The 19,773-nt window shown below is 40.2% G+C and overlaps 1 protein-coding gene across 1 annotated transcript in view; it reads left to right on the plus strand.

Annotated features, from left to right (window-relative positions):
• Nucleotides 1-19,773, plus strand: part of LOC128367858 (phospholipid-transporting ATPase IH-like) — a 29,578-nt gene that overhangs the window by 5,792 nt on the left and 4,013 nt on the right. The window contains exons 2-23 of the mRNA XM_053328526.1: nt 3,807-3,929; nt 4,128-4,217; nt 5,797-5,877; nt 6,551-6,658; nt 9,052-9,180; nt 9,937-10,040; nt 10,154-10,204; nt 10,838-10,902; nt 11,005-11,086; nt 11,222-11,372; nt 11,483-11,680; nt 11,838-12,011; nt 12,786-12,952; nt 13,992-14,063; nt 14,802-14,875; nt 14,998-15,101; nt 15,284-15,465; nt 15,934-16,167; nt 16,335-16,506; nt 16,595-16,697; nt 17,117-17,262; nt 17,671-17,730. Of these exons, the coding sequence (XP_053184501.1) occupies nt 3,807-3,929; nt 4,128-4,217; nt 5,797-5,877; nt 6,551-6,658; nt 9,052-9,180; nt 9,937-10,040; nt 10,154-10,204; nt 10,838-10,902; nt 11,005-11,086; nt 11,222-11,372; nt 11,483-11,680; nt 11,838-12,011; nt 12,786-12,952; nt 13,992-14,063; nt 14,802-14,875; nt 14,998-15,101; nt 15,284-15,465; nt 15,934-16,167; nt 16,335-16,506; nt 16,595-16,697; nt 17,117-17,262; nt 17,671-17,730 (2,670 nt within the window). The remainder of the gene's footprint in view (nt 1-3,806; nt 3,930-4,127; nt 4,218-5,796; nt 5,878-6,550; nt 6,659-9,051; nt 9,181-9,936; nt 10,041-10,153; nt 10,205-10,837; nt 10,903-11,004; nt 11,087-11,221; nt 11,373-11,482; nt 11,681-11,837; nt 12,012-12,785; nt 12,953-13,991; nt 14,064-14,801; nt 14,876-14,997; nt 15,102-15,283; nt 15,466-15,933; nt 16,168-16,334; nt 16,507-16,594; nt 16,698-17,116; nt 17,263-17,670; nt 17,731-19,773) is intronic.

A 19,773-nucleotide genomic window follows, 5' to 3' on the forward strand; every position in this document is an offset into this window, starting at 1 on the left:
CTGTTTATATCCATGATTGGTTTGAACTCACAAAGAGCTGGTGCAACTGTCTATTACAAAATTTAAATGGGTTATTTTTTCAAATGCTCTCTGAAAAAAAATGATCCCATAACATGGCCTGTAAAAGTGATCCTGCACATGGGTATTGTGTTGCCATGTTTATATGATTCATGCTTTTGTCTATTAACATGAGTAGTTCATTAAGGAAGAGCTCAGTCAGAAGAATTTGATCTGTGGGTTAATGAGGGATACCTGCTCAACATGCTCAGTGCCTCAGCAGTGCAGCATGCCTGGACAGTGGAGGAGGGTTGAGACACGACCATTTAATCAGGCCAGTTAATGGTGTGTACCTTTTTATTACACCTCTGTGGTAGAAAGGAGCTACATCATGGGGACGGCATGGATAGATCATGGCACCACTTGGGGTTACGGGTCACTTTTCCACAATGGAAATATGCGGCTCATTAATCTTGTGAAGTTATATGGAAAGAAGCATAGGCACACCAATAGACAAGACCAGAAATACTGTCTGGGATTTTTAAAGCAGCATTTGAACCTCAAAAATAACAGCATCTGTTCTCTAATTGTGAATCCAGAGATTAAAAAGTAAAAACCATCTACCAAAGAGAGCGCACAGCTACAGTTACAAACATAAAAGGAATAGTTGCAGCGATGGCATGTTTGCTGTTATCAAATCCGTTCTGTCATTGTTGTTGATTGATAGTGATGTAAGACCAACCTGCTGAGAGGCAGTTTCAGTGTTAATAAAGACAAAGCCTCCATGTCCTGCAACCAACCAGCCAGTCACTTTGTCTGATGGAGCAGTAGAGTGAAAAGGGAACAGTGGACCAGGGATTGATACAGATCAGTGCGGATTAATGATCAGATAACTACAAACTACAGTGCAATCTCTCTGTGTCTTTCTTCATTCCTCTCCCTCTCCCTCAGTTATGCCGTTGGAGTGTGACACACACTGCCAGCAGATGGAGGGAACAAAGGGAGGAAGCAGCAAAGACAGAAATCTTGGGGACAAGTGATGAAATCTTTTTGAACAAAGTTGAAAGTGGCATACTCTGTACATAGTGCTAAGTAATATGGTTGAAATCATTATCTCAGTATTAGGGACATATTCTGATATTGATGCAAATCAAAATAAGGCGGACACAGCTAAAATCATGTGTAAAATAATCAAAATAATGCTCAAAGGATTGAACTGTTTCCCACTGTTGATGTATGCGTTAAATGAGATCAAACTACTTGCATGTGCAAAACAAAAACATCACTATTCTGAATTTAATCTCCTCTTTGTTAATATTGTAGTTGATTTGTGTCCTGATTATGACCAGTTAATATTTATGGCCCGATTGACTAGTTTAAATTCAATCAGTCCATCAGCTGTCAGATGTAATTAGTTGTTTAGCTATTCTCTGTGTACATGGGAGACAGTTCAGATCAATGTTTCATGTTTCATCATAAGTAACTGAGTAGTTTGATGTGATTATTGATTATTTGATACAATAGATTTTTCAGTTTTTCAAAGCCATTGTAAAATGTATCAGGAAGCTTTTAGATTAAAAAGTCCTTAAGAGCCAAACTGCAAAAGTTAGTTCATTCACAGTTAACTGGGCCATGAGCAAGACTTTTCAAGGATACCTCTATAAATAAAGTCAGATAAAAATGACTCATTTTTATTAGACACACCAACAGATCATGGAGATTGGTTGGGCTAGTTGAGAATGAAAAGGATTATTGTAGCTCAGTAACATCATTTTAGCCAGGATTATTTAAGCCATATTTTAACAATAGGATTGTTTTGGACTTTCTAAACACATACAGCAGATTTGAGTCCAGCACACAAAACAGATCCAGCAACCCAGCTACACTGTTTGTCTGTTTTTTCTTTTTTCTGAACACATTTGCCTTTCTCTTTATTGCCTTTCTTCACTGTTTCACTTTTTCATTATGTCTTAATTTCATTATTTTGTTCCCCCCACAAACTCCTGCTGCTCGCTTGCTTTGTCTGCCTCACTTTCCATCTCTGTCTCTCTCCATTTCACTGTGTATCTCTGGGTCACGTTTCCCCCCCTAATGTTCTGGAGGGGTCTCAAGTCGGCTGACACTGTTGGCTTCATTTCTATTTTTATCCCCCTGCCAAGTGCCTGTTGATCACTGAGGATAAGTTTAGATCTGTGACTCTTTTTACTATTGCTTTGACTTTTTTAAGCCTGTGCTGTTTATGAATTTTGACACAGTTTTTTTGTGCAGATTTTACTTGCAAAACTTACATTAACCTTCATTTGATCTTGTGTCTAAACTTAGTTAAAGAGTAGTGTTCAAGTCTAAGCTTTAGATGCTCATGGATTTGAATCTACAAGGTTACTGAAAACAGTGTGAAATTTACATCATGTGGACACACAACACAAAGACATTAAAAGTTTTGGTCATTGGCAACGGTGAGCTACATCTCTGCCAAAATGTTGAGGACATTAGCAGTTAAGTGCTGCTCCACTGAAGTGCTTGTCCCAGAACTTTTCTGCTAAATGTCAACATTTCTTTGAGCTGTGTCAGGCAGGCTGCTTTGCCAAAGGCAACACTTACACTGCCCACTCAGGCCAAAGCAGTAGGTGCCATGTAGGAGGCCAGAGGGAATCAAACAGCTAAATGCTGGGGTCTCTTGGCTCTTGTTTTTTCTTGGAGAGCGCTCCTCTCACAATAGTGCTTAATAAAGGACACCTTGGAAAAATATGTGCTGCGTTAAACTCCCAGAATGCATTCTGCTAGTCACTGGGGAGCTACTTTGATGTAATATAGATGAGAGATGAATGGAGATGTAGGTTTGCATAGACACTAATGTGTATTCATTATTTTGAATCAAGTGTTGTTGATTTGTGCAAAATAAAAAGAGAAATTGAAGGACGGAGTAGCATAGACTCTGGAGATGTCCTGCAGGAAGGAGTGAAAAGATCATTGAAAAATTTACACGTGTGTGGCTCTGAGTTGATCCTACCTACACACATCAACAAACATACACTCATCCTTCAGTCAGCCCCATCTCATCTGCATGGTTGTTTAAAAGTAGTGACTGAAGTCATGTTATGCAACATCTTTCTTAAGCCTGATCAGGAATAACCCTTTATCCACAATTTATTTGAGGTTTATTGCATTTACGAGGAGTACGATTTGATGTTGTATAGGGACGCAGCTAACAATTACTTTCAGTATTGAGTAATCTGTCAAATATTTGTTTCATATATTCGTTCAGTCTATACGCTGTATCCATGCCACATTTTCATTGTGACATTTTCAAATTGCTCCAGAAGATTTCCAATTTACCATGATATAAAACAGAGAAAATCAGTTAATCCTCAAATTTAAGAGGCTGAAACTTGACAATCTTTGGCATAATTCTCTGCTAAATAATCGATTAATCAACCACCCCTAACGCATTGCAGCATTACTATTGTCTGTGCTGACAACAAAATATTACAAACTGTAGATTTTGGCATACTAGGTTAATGGTGCAAACAAAAGTGTGTATGCTACTACAGTGGACCATGTATAGCCCATATTATGTAAAAAAGCATGATTTCAAAGACTAATAATAGTAAGTAGGTTATGAGTTGTAATCAAACGCAGTTGAACAGTGTAGTTTAACCCCTTTTTTTCTCTCTACCTGTATTGCTATTTCTCTCTCTCTCTCTCTCTCTCTCGCTCTCTCGCTCTCTCTCTCTCTCTCTCTCTCTCTCTCTCTCTCTCTCTCTCTCTCTCTCTCTCTCTCTCTCTCTCTCCCTCTCTCTCTCTGTTAGTGTGTGGGGGAGGAGAACTGGGTGGACAGTCGGACGGTGTACATCGGGCATAAAGAACCCCCTCCAGGAGCTGAGGCCTACATCCCTCAGCGTTACCCTGACAACCGCATAGTCTCCTCCAAGGTAGGGAGCCACAGTCCATGAGTCAACCAACGCCATGATGTTGTTTATTTTCATCACTATTACTTTGTTTGATATTCAGACAACCATGTAATCTCTTTCGGGTCCATTTTTTTGAAGGGTGACACATTCATCATGTCCGTTGTGCATAAGTGTTAAGAGTCTTGTTAATAACAGTTTTGCTGTTCCTCTGTCCAACAGTATACCTTCTGGAACTTCATTCCCAAGAACCTGTTTGAGCAGTTCAGAAGAATCGCTAACTTCTACTTCTTGGTCATATTTCTGGTCCAGGTAAGATTTCCAAGAAAACTACAGTATATGCAATTATAGTCGTTCCACCTTTCCTCATTTGATCTGAAATTACAACACAGAAGCTCTTAGGGCGCACTAACACAAGGGCCAGTTGTTCCGTACCGTGCTGAAGCACGAATGTCCCCCCTCACTTGTCCCCCGCTGGCCCGAACTCACATTACCTCAAACCCAAGTATACTCAAGCATGGTTGCCTCCGATACATGCGTTGTGCAAAAACATATTGACAGTTTACTCTCATAAAACATGCACAGGTGTGTGTTTGCGTGCTGTGCGCCGCTAAAACACATCACAGCCGATCAATTAACACAACGCACTACTATGATTAAAAAGTTCTAGCTTGTTCTTCTGAGTCATGCTTGTGTAGTATGCAGTACTACAGATACTTGTGTAAAAAGGACTCTAGTAAAAGCAGACGTACTGATTCAACTCTTTACTCCAGTAAAAGTAAGACTTAGTTTAATGACTTAGAAGTTGCCAAATGACTTACTTTAACACATTTCTTTAGTTTATATAATGCAGATTTGTAAAATATCACAGTCATAGACAATAAACCTACCATTTCATAATTGTGGTAGCAGCTGTGTTCTTTTTAAAACAGACACAGAACGTTCTCAATATAATTTCCATTTCCCATTTTATGATGTTTGTTAATTCCTACCAGAAACTGGCCCTGAAGAATTTTTGGTACTAACAGTGATTCCATATGGTCTGTACATGCAACCACAGTTACTCTATTTATACACACAATTTGTTGTACTTAAGATTTTTAGACAGTTTTACTTTTCTGCCCTTTTAAGCGAGCACCAGCCAGACATACTGTACGAGTGCTGATCTCACGGTTTTGATTCTGCACACATTGTTCTCAGTTTTCAATATAGGAGCAATTATCCAAGATTAACAAATAAATCCTCCAAATGTGTTTGAGGTTACCTGGATGAGGATTAACAACATAATTAGAATAGACTAAAATCATGTTAGTCTGTAATGAGCAAATGGCAAGCAAGAGGGAATCCTGCTCATTCTGTCTGTCTAAATCAGAATCAGGGGTGAAAAGGCTCTTTTTCTTCAGCCGTCATATATTGCATCAAACGTTAAATAATTGTGCAAGGACAAACTCATCATTGATCAGTTTCATTGCCGGCAGTTGCTTTAAGTACACCAGAATGCAATGTAGCCACAGCTAGCATCTTTGTGTTTATTTTAACAGTAGCATGTGAAATACAACGCCCTCCTAATAGAATCTACTGAACATGGCACATAGTAGCAGTGTTGCTTTTCCTTTTTCCTTTTGATGAGTGTGAAGGTTCTACTTTGCTACTATTGCTCTCTAAATCTACACATCTTCACCACAGAGGGTCTTGATGAAAGAGTGTAAGAATGGAGGAAATCAGGCATACTCTATGTTTGCTAGATTGGAGCTTGATTTCTTGTTACAGAAGCTTTACCCTGCTGCACTTCCTTACTCAGCATTGCATTACTTGGCATCCTCTCCCTCTCCTCTTTGTCCCCCCCCCCCCTCCCCACACATATCCCTCCCACTGTTCCTCTCCCTTGCAGCTTATCATCGACACCCCCACCAGCCCAGTCACCAGCGGCCTGCCCCTCTTCTTTGTTATCACTGTCACCGCCATAAAACAGGTAGGACACACACAAACATGCTCACATTTCCCGGGAAATATAGCCCACAACGTTCCCCTTAGTACACAAACTTGCAGCCTCAAATACACAAACACACACACACACACACACACACACACACACACACACACACACACACACACACATACACATACACAAACTCTCTACCAATCGGCTGCTCTATTATCTGTATATACACATTCCTCTCTCAGCGAAAGGACATGCCATTGAATATGTCTGGTGATGTGAGAAATATGATAATGAATGGTCTCCTCTGTTAATCACTCTAGCTGAGGAACCAGTGCCCCTGGGAGATGCATCCTCTCTACCGCATCCCGGTGCTGAGAGATGGGGTACTATCAGTGATAGATGGAGCTGTTCTGGCTTCTGAAGCCTGAGCTTTACTGGGACATAAATCTAAAACATGACATGTTGGCTAGAAATGCAGGAAACAGGTCACTAAGCTCAAAGAGCACAATGCTAATTAATTACAGAATATGACTTTCACCTCTCTTCCTCTCTCCCCCACTCTCTGTTGATCTCATGCTATGCTCTTGCCCCATTTCTCTCTGCACAATAATCTATATCTTCTACCTCCCCTACACCAGCAAACGCTTTGGCTTTCTCTTGCCTTCTCTTATAGTCTTTTTCTCTCTTACTGCATCTCTCTCAGGGTTATGAGGACTGGCTCAGACACAAGGCTGACTGCTCTATAAACGAGTGTCCGGTGGACGTTGTGCAGCAAGAGAAAGTGGTGAGGACGCAGAGTCACAAGCTACGGGTAAGAATGGCCTCATTAGAGCAGTACAGCACCTGAGGCCACAAAGCAACGCTACCGTACTGCTGCATAGCTCACTTTGCTATATAGCCATCTCTCTCACACCCCTTCTTTTCCTCTCTACAGTCTTCACTAACTTTGTTCTCTCATTTCCTGCTCTCTTTCCTTTCCCGCCAATTAATTGCACTGAAACTGTAGTGTCCCCTCGTGCACCTTGGAAATGGAATAGGACTGATATATTTCATAAATCAAGATATTCCTGTCATCATCCCCTAATGTTCTCTTGCATCACTCTGATGCAACAGCAGATCAGTGTTTGGTGTGTGGCTCAGTCTAATTCGTGAAAATGCCTAGGTATACAGTCACTCACAGTCACAGATTTTCATTTGCATCAGTCCTCTTATTTTTACATTAGCCATTCACTTTACTGGCTCTCTTTATCTGTCCATGCATAAGCATTATGTAAATATTTAATTATGTGTAAAAACTGTCAGCAAAATTACTCATTGTTCTTTATGAGTGTTGTATTGTTATCTATATTTTTGGATTTTAATTACTGATGTATTTCACGTAAACACCATTTTAATGTTGCTTTTTACACTGTTGGGAGTTATGTTTATTTATGTACTGTATATGTGCCTTGTGTGTCAAATCTATATCTGCAAAGTAACTAATATAGTAATAGTAATAATAATAATAGTTATCAGATAAATGTAGTGCAGTAAAAAGTACAATATTCCTCTGTGAAATGTAGTGCTATAGAGAAAAAGTGACATAAGATGGAATTATTCACCTTTCATGTGCAAAATTAAAATAATTAAATTCCTTTAAGCCTGATTCAGTACATACTAACATATAATGTATAGTCTCCAGTACTCATACAGTGTTTATCTACAGTAAGTTATTTTTCTCTTTCTATTCCAAGCTTTAGAAGTATATTCAGAAAATGCTTCCAAAAATGTCAAAAAGCTCCATCTTCAATTCTAAAATTGAATCTGGAACTTAAAGTGTTTTGTAAATAATAGTGCATGTGCATAGTTTATGTTATGCAGAAGACAGCATTTATCAGGAGTTCAATGTAGCAGTGTCAGACAACAGTGCTGCTCTGATTAAGTGATACCCACGTGTCTCATTTTATTAGAATCAGAAACGGGTTTATTGCCAAGTAGATTTATACATGCGGTGAATTTGACTGGTGCATTACACTTAAGGAAACTCTCAAACATTTTCTAATACAGCCGGTGACCACAGAGGATGCAAAATCAACCAGGATTGAAATCTTAAGGATTATAATTTTGATGCAATGAAACTGTATCATTCATGCTCTTTGTTTTAACCGTTAACTGAAACATGGCGGCAGGGTAAACTCCTTTTAAAGACTGTTGTACTCTCTAGCTAAATGAACTAAGACGTAACTTTCTTGTTTTATTTAGAAGTGGGAGCTGTTAAAATATTCTACAATGGAAATGAAAGACTCCTACGGTGTTCATTTTCGAGAGAGATTGCAGGCATCAATATTGTTTTGTTTTATTTACAATAGTCCTGGTTCTGGTGGCAGATGCAGGGGTGGATGTCAAGAGTCAGTGGAAATACATGAATGAGCTTCACTAAGTGGGCGTGCCTTTTTTTCTTCTTTTCTTTTCTTTTTTATCACAAAAATCTTTCATTTCATCCCAGGATGAATGAAAACCAGACTGCATATGAGTGTCTAGCTAAGCACCTCCTATGTAGTATGCTTCAGGTATGTCTAATTTCTTCGTCTGCTGCTCCCATTGAGTGAGCAGAGGCGTGAAGGCTTCAGTACAGCTGTTCAGGCTTAAAGGTTACAGAGTATTATAGTTTGTGTTACCATAGTAGTTGTGACTGAATTTGATTGGTTAAGAAATGTGTCCTGTGGAGCAAATTCTACATCCACATACACGGAAATGTTTCTCTGTTTTCTTTAATCTGTCCCTCTCTCACTCCTTTCTTCCTGCTCCCCTCTTTATCTTTGCGTCTCTGTCTCTCCATCTTCCGGCAGTTTCTGTACCAAGGTTTCTCACAACCGTAGATCAAACAGAGAGGATTAAAGTGTGAATTGGGAGCAGGAATAATGATGAATATATTAATCATGCAAAATCAGAGAGCGCGTGTCATGTGTATGGTCACCGTGGAGATGGGATTTATCAGAGCTTAAGCTGCTCCGCTCGCATAATCCGTTATGCAACTTCTCAATCCTTTGGAAAAGAGAGAAGAAAAAAAAGGAATGGTAAAGGATGAGTAGACGATTATCCGTAGGTCTGGCTGTGTGTTTTTTACGTTCCGTGTTTATGCAAACAACTGGGCAAAAGACTTCCATTTATTATTGATGCAAAAGCCGTTAAAGGGTGTGTGATGTGGCTGTCCTTCTCTGTCAGGTGGGAGACATCGTTGTGGTGAGGGAGGATGAGACTTTCCCCTGTGACCTCATCCTGCTTTCATCCAGCCGCCATGATGGGACCTGCTACGTCACCACCACCAGCCTGGATGGGGAGTCTAGTCACAAGGTGCCAAGACTAGTGCTTTAAATTTACTATTTCTTATCCCCAAAAAAAGACATTCTAGGTTTCCACGAGTCCATAAAAAGACTGAACGTGAATTGACGCCTTTTTAAAGTGTTAAAATGTAAAAAAAATATATATATAAAAAATATATTTTTTATATTTAATTTCCATTCTTGGATTAATACAGAACAATGCTAGCATCCGTTTTACTAAGCACAACTGCATTTTACAGTATGACAATTCATTTTCCTTGTTTTTCTTTTCTTATTCTCACTTTTAAAATTCTTTTTAAGTAAACTAAATGTTCCACCCAGTAATTAAAATGCTAACAGAGTCTTAGATTTGGCCATATGGATGCACACAAACACGCAAATACATAAAGATGCAGATGGCACTCATTCACATTCTCACTTCTCCACTGATATTCATTGATGTCACTCACACAACCACACGCATGGCTGAGCATACACACTCACACACATATCCCACAGCGTACCTAAGAGTACTCCACCCACTTTCTTCATACACACACCAGGGGGTGACCCCCCGTTGTGCTCACCATCCCAGCATGCTGTCCTCTTCTGACCCAGGGAGCACTCTGTAACTGCTCACCTCCCTGGCTCCCAATTCTCGGTCATTTAGAAAACCTGCTGGAAGCCAGACTGAGGAGTCAAATGAACCCCTCTCTTATTAGTGGCTGTGGGTGACATTTTCCTCTGTTGTCTTCTTCTTCCCCCTTCCTCCACCTCTCTGCCTCAGACCTATTATGCTGTACCAGATACCATGGCCTTTAGAACAGAGCAGGAGGTGGATTCTCTGCATGCCACTATTGAATGTGAACAACCGCAGCCTGACCTCTACAAGTGAGTGTGACACACGCTCATTGATGCATGTTTGTATACAGATGTGCTACTATCTCTCTCTATCTTCCTTCATTTTTATGTCTGGATTTGACATTTCTATGATGTTTTCTCAGATTTGTGGGACGCATCAATATTTACAAGGACAAAGAAGAGCCTGTGGCTAGGTGGGTATACACTTTGTGCAATTTTTTGTAGGTACATTTACTTAATACTTTTCTTATAATGTAGGTATATTTTTAATGGACAATGGCAGATTATAGGGTTATGGTTATTAAGATGTCTCTAATGTTTTTTTTATGAAATAGTTTGGTATTTTGGGAAATATGGTTATATTTGTTTTTTTGCCAACAGTTGAATGACAAGATTGATACCACTCTTATATCTATGATAAATATGACACTACAACCAGTTAGCTAACTTAGCACCAAAACTGGAACCAGCTAGCCTGCTGTATTCCAAAGTTATTTAAAAAAACAACTAGCCAACAGCACCTCTAAAGCTTATATTTACACTTCAAATGTTGTACAGCTGAAGCAAACAAGATAAAATGTTATTTTAGCTTTAGAGATTCAGAAGTGCTGGCGGGCAGATTTTGTTACCTTTGGACTGAGCCAGGCTGGTTGTTTAATGCTAAGCTAAGCAAATGATATCCCAGCTTCAAAAGTTAGCTAGCTTGAAAGTGAATGTTATCAGTTTTCTTATCTAATTCTCAGAAAGCAGAAAAGCTTATTTTATTATATTATGTCAAACTATTCCATGAAATAAATATAGTAAAATATTCTCTTTTATTCTTGCAGACCACTTGGGGCGGAGAACTTGCTCCTCAGAGGAGCAACACTGAAAAACACACAACATATTTATGGTATTATTATGTATACTCACTCTGCTTAATGTCTGTTAAATGTTTAGAGTAAAGGCTGATTTCTTTTTTGTCATAGTAACACAGGGTTTTCTCTTCCCTCAGCTGTCGCAGTCTACACTGGCATGGAGACCAAGATGGCACTTAATTACCAGTCTAAATCTCAGAAGCGCTCCGCTGTAGAAAAGTATGATTAATGCCCCCTCTCCTCTTGACTGACTTCCATTTAGATTTGCAGTCTGTCAAGAATTGTTCTGTGAGAATGGGTGTGCTTTATGTTCACTCGCACTGACCTTTACTCCAATTCTTTGTCTCTCTGCAGGTCTATGAATGCCTTTCTGATCGTGTACCTGTGCATCTTGATCAGTAAAGCAGTGATCAACACTGTTCTGAAATACGCTTGGCAGTGGTCTCCTGACCGAGACGAGCCTTGGTACAACCACAGGACTGAGAATGAGCGTCAGCGCCATGTGGTCCGTTTACAACAAATCTTAACCTAACGATTCTTTGCCCAATGTCAAAAACTTCACTTTTTGCTGGTGCTGGTAATCAAAGCAGTTGCCTCTTTTAACTCTCCCTTCAGGTGATCCGAGCTTTCACAGACTTCCTGGCCTTCATGGTCTTGTTCAATTACATCATCCCAGTGTCTATGTACGTGACAGTGGAGATGCAGAAATTTCTCGGCTCCTATTTCATCACCTGGGATGAGGAGATGTTTGATGAAGAGTTGGGAGAGGGAGCGCAGGTCAACACCTCTGACCTGAATGAAGAACTGGGACAGGTACATGAACACACACACACACACACACACACACACACACACACACACATACACACACACACACACACACACACACACATAAGCATATTTGCATACTTTATCTGGATTTAAACTTCATAAACATGCCCTTACCCTACCCATCCTCTTCCCCTCCCAGGTGGAATATGTGTTTACTGATAAGACCGGCACTCTGACTGAGAATAACATGGAGTTTATTGAATGTTGTGTCGATGGGAACGTCTACATTCCGCATGCCATCTGCAACGGCCAAATCCTCAGTGCTGCCTCCAGTATAGACATGATTGATTCCTCACCTGGGGGATATAGAAGAGTAAGTCCATGTTTGTGTTTGACAAGCCTGAAGATTTTTGACTGTGCTTACTCTGCTTTGGTTTAAATGTGAAGACAAAAGGAAAGAAGACTCTTTAATAAATTCTTGCTGAAACATGCGGGTGAGCGACACTTGCAGATTAACTTGCCACACTTTCAGACAGCAGAAATATTGAAGTAATTATCAGAGACATTTTGAGTCAAATAAATATCTATTACCAAAAGTGATACAACCTCTATCCAGTTCATGAAAACTGTGATAATTTCTTTCAAACCCCTTGGTGTTAGCTTTGTCTTACATGAAACCAGACGTCCTCTGGTCCACAGAAAAGTGATGAGCTTTTCATTTCTGCCAACAATGTTTAGATTTAATAGAAGAAAAATTGGCAAGTCAGCAATAGCACCACAGATGATCAGAAACAGAGAGAGAGAGGGGAGAGAGAGAGAGAGAGAGAGAGAGAGAGAGAGAGAGAGAGAGAGAGAGAGAGAGCACTACCTGCTACAAAAAAAAGATGTAAAGATTGTGCTGCTTCATTGCCACTGTGGGAAATGCTGTTAAAAAATACGGTAGTAAAGAACTACAAAAGTGTCATCCAAAAAGTTTAAAGGAACTTAAGGATTACTGCATGTAAATTGGGAAAGCGTGGGGAAAGCTGGATTCCATCCCCCAAAGAAGTTCTTTTAATTTTGTATTTAATTTCTATAATGCTATTAAAATGGATTTGACAGTTGCTTTGGTAAAATAGGATTATAATGCATGGTTTTGTGGCTGCAGGAACACGAGGACCTGTTTTTTCGGGCGCTGTGTCTGTGTCACACGGTGCAGGTGAAGGAGGAGGAGACAGTGGATGGCATTAAGAGGGGCATCCACCAGGGCAGGCCCACCTCCTTTTACATCTCCTCCTCACCAGATGAGGTGGCTTTGGTGGAAGGAATGAAAAGGTAAAAGCAGCGAAGCACACTATATTAGTAAAATTCTGTAGGTGGGCAATGACCTATATTTGTTTATTGGTTCTGTACTCTAGCACTGCAACATGTTGGCTTTGAACTGAGACACTGTGGACTCTCAGCTTTATTTTGAGGGTGTTCACATTCACATCAGATGAATGTTGTAGGAGTAGCAGCCTTTTTTATACTCAGACTCCCACAACATCTCTTATTCACACACATCAGAAGATATTTGTTTTTGTTTTTTCCTCGGTGATGCTCAGTCAGGCTTGATTTGCAACCCACTTCACTTACTGCTGGGAATTTTTGCTCTCAGTTTGGTCTTCAGTAAGTGAAACACGTGATCATTTCCGGTGCCATAGAGTAAAGAGCCAACAGAAGGGAAAACATGTGACAGCAGTCAGCAGTGAAACTGATTCTGTACATCACTGTGTGAAAAATGCAGCCTCATTGATTTCAACGAGGCCACTATGTTGGCACAGGTGGGATCCCGGCACAGAGGGACCAATATTTTTCTTTTTGTTACACAACCATCAACATAAATCAATGTTTTTGTGGACATGTACACTGATGCCGATATATATTCAATGAGCTAATAATGGCCGATATATCAGCTTGGCTCTGGTGATAACTTTCCAGAATTGTAAGAACCACTGTACAGTTTTTTGCCGTCACAAAATCTCATGGATGGACTGTGATGCTGAAACTAGATACCCTGGATTGTATTTTGTTTTCCCACCATGTGTCTGAGATAACATGCTCACACCAAGGCAGAGCCCTTTGCCTCTTTTTTTAACGGAATGCTATTTTCAGTCTAAACGTGATCTTAGACACATAACACACACAGTCCAATATGCCACATCTCAGGCTGTTGCTCATGTTTTGCTTTTCACAGACGTGAAGTACTGCAGCATGTGAGCTGTGGTCATGTTACCCTTAAAGTGTCAGAACACCTGTAGTTTTTCCAGTAACATATTTATGAATACTTTCTGTCAGACTCTAATGAATCCTTTCTCCCCCTTTTTGGTGCTAGGTTGGGTTACACCTATCTGAGACTGAGAGACAACTACATGGAGATCCTCAACAAAGATGATGAGATTGAAAGGTTGGTCTGCTAACTGTGTGTTTGTGGTTACACCACAGGAGATAGAATAGGAGTAATTCAGCTGATGGAGTCGAAACCATACATCAGCTGCCTGGAGGGAAACCACTCTCGGATTGTGTTTCATGCTCCACAGAAGTTACCAAAAGCTGTGACCGCAAAGAGTGGCTCGTTTTAGAGGTTGCTCAATCAGATCACAGATCAACTGATCACAATGAATGTGTGTGGTTTTGTGGTAAAGTTTGGATCCATAGGAAGTGTTCATGTAACCAGCCTCTCTCTACATCACTCTCTGCAGTGATGTGTCAATAGTGAGCTATTTTAAGGAGGGAGAGAGGGGAGGTGGGTGCATTCAGCCGATGTGAAGACTTTGAGGGGAACAGGATGGCAAATGGTTCTACAGTATTCTCAGACCTGCTGTTTTACCCTGTGTAGGGAATCTATCAAAACTGAAATGATTTCTTATTCCTGTCAACCTCCACACAAACCACCAGACCAATCTAAACTTACATAACTCAAAATCTCCACCTGAGATGTTCAGTTTGTGTTGTATGAATTACAGTTTGCTTACTAGGAAGTTAAAGTTCATCTGCAATTTTCAGCAACTAAAAACAGAGCTTGAGGTCCTTTTTAGGTAGAAGTGCATTTGATGACACAACATGAGTCTACAGTCTACAGTCTACAGCAATCAGAAAGTTGAGAAAAATAACTGTTTTTACACCAACACTGTCTCTCCTTTAGGTTTGAGCTGCTACACGTACTGAACTTTGACTCTGTAAGGAGGAGAATGAGCGTCATTGTTAAGTCGAGCTCAGGTAAGAAAAAACTCACATGCAGAAGTCCATGTGGTATCAGTGCTCTTATCTATAGAGCAGCATCTGACCTACTGTTTGTTTAAAATGTTTTTTTGTGTGTGTGTGTGTCTGTTGGATCTCAGGAGAATACCTACTCTTCTGTAAGGGGGCAGACTCATCCATTTTTCCTCGAGTGGTGTCCGGGAAGGTGGAGCAGGTGAAAGCACGAGTGGAGCAGAATGCTGTGGTAAGTAACATAAACAGGATTTAAACCACTATTTTATGATAGGTTTGCAAATGCACAGGGCCAGGATCAGCATGAATATTATTCAGTGATGTTTTTCCTAAATTAAAGTATTTATGTATGCTTCATAATAAATTCACAGTTAATTTATCCTCTCCATCACTCTTTTCTTCATGTGACACCAGGAGGGGCTGCGGACTCTCTGCGTCGCCTATAAAAGACTGTCGGACTCTGAATATGCGGAGGCGTGTCATCACCTAAATGACGCCAAACTGGCCCTGCAGGACAGGGAGCAGAGGCTGGCTCAGGCCTATGACATCATCGAAAGGGACTTTGTGCTCTTGGGTGCTACGGCAGTGGAGGACAGGTTGGTCGCCATGAAAGGAGAGAGAGAGAGGAAGGGGAAGATTTAAAAACAGTGCTGCAGCAGTGGGACAGAAGGGAAGATTAATGAGTCATGAAGCTGGTTTCAAAGTATTATCACGACTCATGAGGGCAAAAAAAGATTCACTCCGAGCCCTGATAGGTGACTTACTACTAATGTACCGTGCTATTTGTGCCCGTTTTATTTTCTGTTCTTTTATAATATAAGATGTTTTTGTGCTCTGATGTACCAGACTGCAGTATTGACCTGCAGAGGCAGTTTTCTCTATCTGATCGATCAGCTCCCTGACAGTTTGACTTCCTAATAGATAAACTGGTGATGGTGTGGGACAGTGGGTGGTCATGCATTGATAAGTTATCTCCAGTTGGAAATTGATTGATTGAAGTTTTGATGGATGCTTTAACCTACCCCACTGGAGGCTGAAACAGGTATTGACTTATTGATGCGCAGGCTCCAGGACAAAGCTGCAGACACCATTGAGTCACTTCACAAGGCCGGGATGAAAGTTTGGGTGCTGACAGGCGACAAGATGGAGACGGCAGCAGCTACCTGCTACGCCAGCAAGCTGTTCCGTCGTAGCACCCAGATTCTGGAGCTGACCAAGAAACGCACAGAAGAGCAGAGTCTGCACGACGTTCTGTTCGAATTAAACAGAACTGTTCTCAGACAACGCTCTATTTCTGGGTATGACATAGTGCTTCATCTACATTATGTACTGCACACTTACACTATCTGCATGGGAAATGCTCTGGATTCACATTTTATCTGTGCATGTCACATCTGATGAAATTAGTAGAATATCAAGGCTGCATGCTGGTCTCTGTTGATTGTTCTGTGATATTTTGTTCCAGTTTATCAGTGGACTGTCTTGACTTTGGTCTGATCATCGACGGGGCCACTTTATCTGCAGTACTAAAGGCCAACCAGGAGGGTCTTGGCAACTACCGAGAGATCTTCTTAGATATCTGTCGCAACTGTAGCGCTGTGCTTTGTTGTCGCATGGCACCGCTGCAGAAAGCACAGGTGAGATTGCTGCAAATACTTAGCAAATGAATGTATATAGCAGGCCCAGTGGTACTGACTGGAGGGGGATTATCTTCTGTTTCCACAGATTGTGAAGCTAATCAAAGCTTCTAAGGAGCACCCTATAACCCTCGCTATCGGCGATGGAGCCAATGATGTCAGCATGATCTTAGAAGCACATGTGGGCATTGGTGAGCTCATTTCACAACTGTAATTAGTGGCTGTTTTTCTAAATGATAAATGAAGATATGAAAGACACTGAGCCTGAGTGGATTTTTTTAAGCCTTCTTATTTTTTTATTTCAAAGTAAATCAAATCTGATGAACATCTGAACCAATATTTGTTTTTGTTTTTTTACACACACACGTAGAGGCTGGACAGGATATTTTAAATTAGTTGAGTGTTCATTATCAAAAATGAAAGTAACAGTAAATTTGATTGTATGTTTTGAACAGCAAACCTCCCTTGAAATTATGAAAACAAAAATGTATTGTTCAGCTGTGTTGTAGTCTCTATTTTTGGATTGGTGAAACCCACTTACTCATGTTACACTTGTAGGTGTTTCTCTGCATCATATTTTATGTAATTGACCCCTTTTTTGTCCCGTCAGGAATAATGGGTAAAGAGGGCCGTCAGGCAGCAAGGAACAGTGACTATGCCATCCCGAAGTTCAAACACCTTAAGAAGATGCTACTTGTTCATGGCCATTACTACTACATCCGAATTGCTGAACTCGTACAGTACTTCTTCTACAAGGTACTTGACTAATGCCTTGTGTACTCCACTGGCTTGCTTGTTTTAATCACTTTATCGTCATTCCCAGTGAAACACTGAGTTACAAAGAAGCAGATTGTAGAGCTACTCTGACAGATTACCGGATTCATGAATCCCTTGTGCAACATTCTCTCCTGGATTCATGGATACGATGATCAATGTGGGCGGCTTTCACAGCAAGCAGTGCCCTGCCAACTGATTTGTTTTTTCGTTTGGCAGGCCAGCTTTTCACGGCCCACTCAGTAAGCTTATAGCTCACAATCTCTGCATAAACAGAAATGTGTACGTAGTAGCATTTTTAGATTCTTCAAATCTCTTCAAGTGTACTTGTCATAAGCTTAACACTTTCTGCATTTGTTGTTTTTTTTCTCCTTTTTTAAATCTTTCCAGAATGTATGCTTCATCTTTCCTCAGTTCCTGTATCAGTTCTTCTGTGGGTTCTCCCAGCAGGTAAATATCTAATACTATATCATTCCCTTCAATGGGAAAGTGTGTCCATACTTTTACCTGGTATTGTATATATAAGTATTTTTTACTTTTGAACAGACTTTTAAGCAATAGCTGGTGAACACAGATGAACATCAATGAGCTGAAAAAACAAATCTTTCCACAGGAAGTAAGCAGAGCTAAAAGGAGAGTGATTATTAGACTTGACTTTGTTAGGTGGCCACAAATACAACTCTAAATGAATGCTAATGTTGCTCTATGTTGTTTCAGGGTTCATTTTAATTGCCATTATACAATGCAGGTTGTAGTTTCCTCTACGCTAAGAGCTAACCTTAGACAATATATTTACAAATATTTTTAATTTGAAAAGAATAGAACAATTAGTATGACAATAAAATACAACAAAGTATATAAAAGTAGCAGTAGACATTGTTTTAAATAAATTATATATTCAAGGATAACAGTGTGTGAAAGTTGTTTGTAAGCTCAGAGAAAAAAGTAGATCAATCAATACCATATCATTCTGTACTAAAATCAGCACTAACATTTCTATACAATATGGCTGATAAATGTGACCACTCCATGCAGCAAAAGGAGAAGAAAGAAGCTGAAAACAGTGACATGAACACTATCTTGGTGGAGCTCAGGTCACACTGTGATGCATTTAAGACACTTAAATCACAGCGGTGCCTCACTCAAATTACAGATTAATGAGGTGCATACCTCCCCCGAAAAACTTTTGGACTGTAAAGTGGAACGTCCTGAGTGAAAGCCAAGAGTAGCGCAAACCTGAGATGGATAATAAAGTAAGCCAAATTCAAGATAACCTTGATTTGGATATTGGACAGGTTTCTACTAGAAAAGGATATGATGGAGGTGAAATTGAATGAAGCAAAGTGCCCAGCTTTCAAATTCCAGTCTCATGGGCCATTATTGCTGGCCTTTAATTTGTTGAAGGGAAAATCCCTTTGAAAAGAGTAAATTCTTTACTATATGAGGGGTTACATTGTGATCCTTTGTCAGAGATTGTTAATGTGGAGCAGATGAAGCTAAGAGGAAGTGGGCCAGGTATCATCAAGGTGGAGCGCTTTACCCTTCAAGATAAAGTGGCTGTGCTTCATCATAAGCAGAGTTTGAGGGAAAATAAAAGATCTGATCACAATTTCATTCAATCTGCGAAGTCACACATGAAGCAGTTGTTCAACTTGAACTTTAGAACTCTTCTCAGTGAGCCCTCGTGTGGAAAATATGTACTACTGTGGTGTGAACAGCTGGAACCAGTGAACAGAGGCAGCTGTTGCACAAGGAGCCGTGGGTCAAGGAGAGAGAATCTGGAGAAATGATTTACTGCCTAACCCACAAATTCTGACAGTCTTACTGTGTTCAATACTGACAATCTAATTTTTGTTATTTTCTGCTATTTATCTCTCGGGGGATCCACAAAATCAGCTGGCCATCATTCCTTTTTTGGGTTTTAACAGCTCAGATGCTTGACGATTTCGTGATGCGGATTAAATTTAGACAGCACTGTTAATAACTATGAGGAAATATTCATTGAGTATTCAAGAGATGTAAAATGTTGTGCGCTCAATGGTAGAATAGCTTTGGGCAAGAATAACTTCACTTCAATTTTAGAAAATTCTCACACCTCCCCTGGTGATACACAAATATTTTGCTTTCAAACTACACTGCAGTTTATTTCACACATTGTAATTAATACAACCTTTTTAAACAAATAAAAGTAATTGCCATAAACTACAAGTTGCAATTTTGGAATAAAACATGAATAATAACAGTATTCAATATTCAGTGCTCTCAAGTTTCATGAAAAGTTTGGCATGAGATTACACAAACATCAGGGAGGTCCATTGTGGCGGGGGGGGGGGCAACACAGCAGCAACACAGAGCTATAAGGACGCTGCCCTCTCACGCGCTGTATTTATAGTCACACAAACACACACACACACGCAGTCACTGTCTAGCGCGCACTCTTGCTCGTTCGCTCCAGATTCCGGTAGATTGGATTTAAACGTAAAGCCTTTACGT

Source organism: Scomber japonicus, chromosome 11, assembly GCF_027409825.1.
Source record: "Scomber japonicus isolate fScoJap1 chromosome 11, fScoJap1.pri, whole genome shotgun sequence".
Classification (NCBI taxonomy): domain Eukaryota; kingdom Metazoa; phylum Chordata; class Actinopteri; order Scombriformes; family Scombridae; genus Scomber; species Scomber japonicus.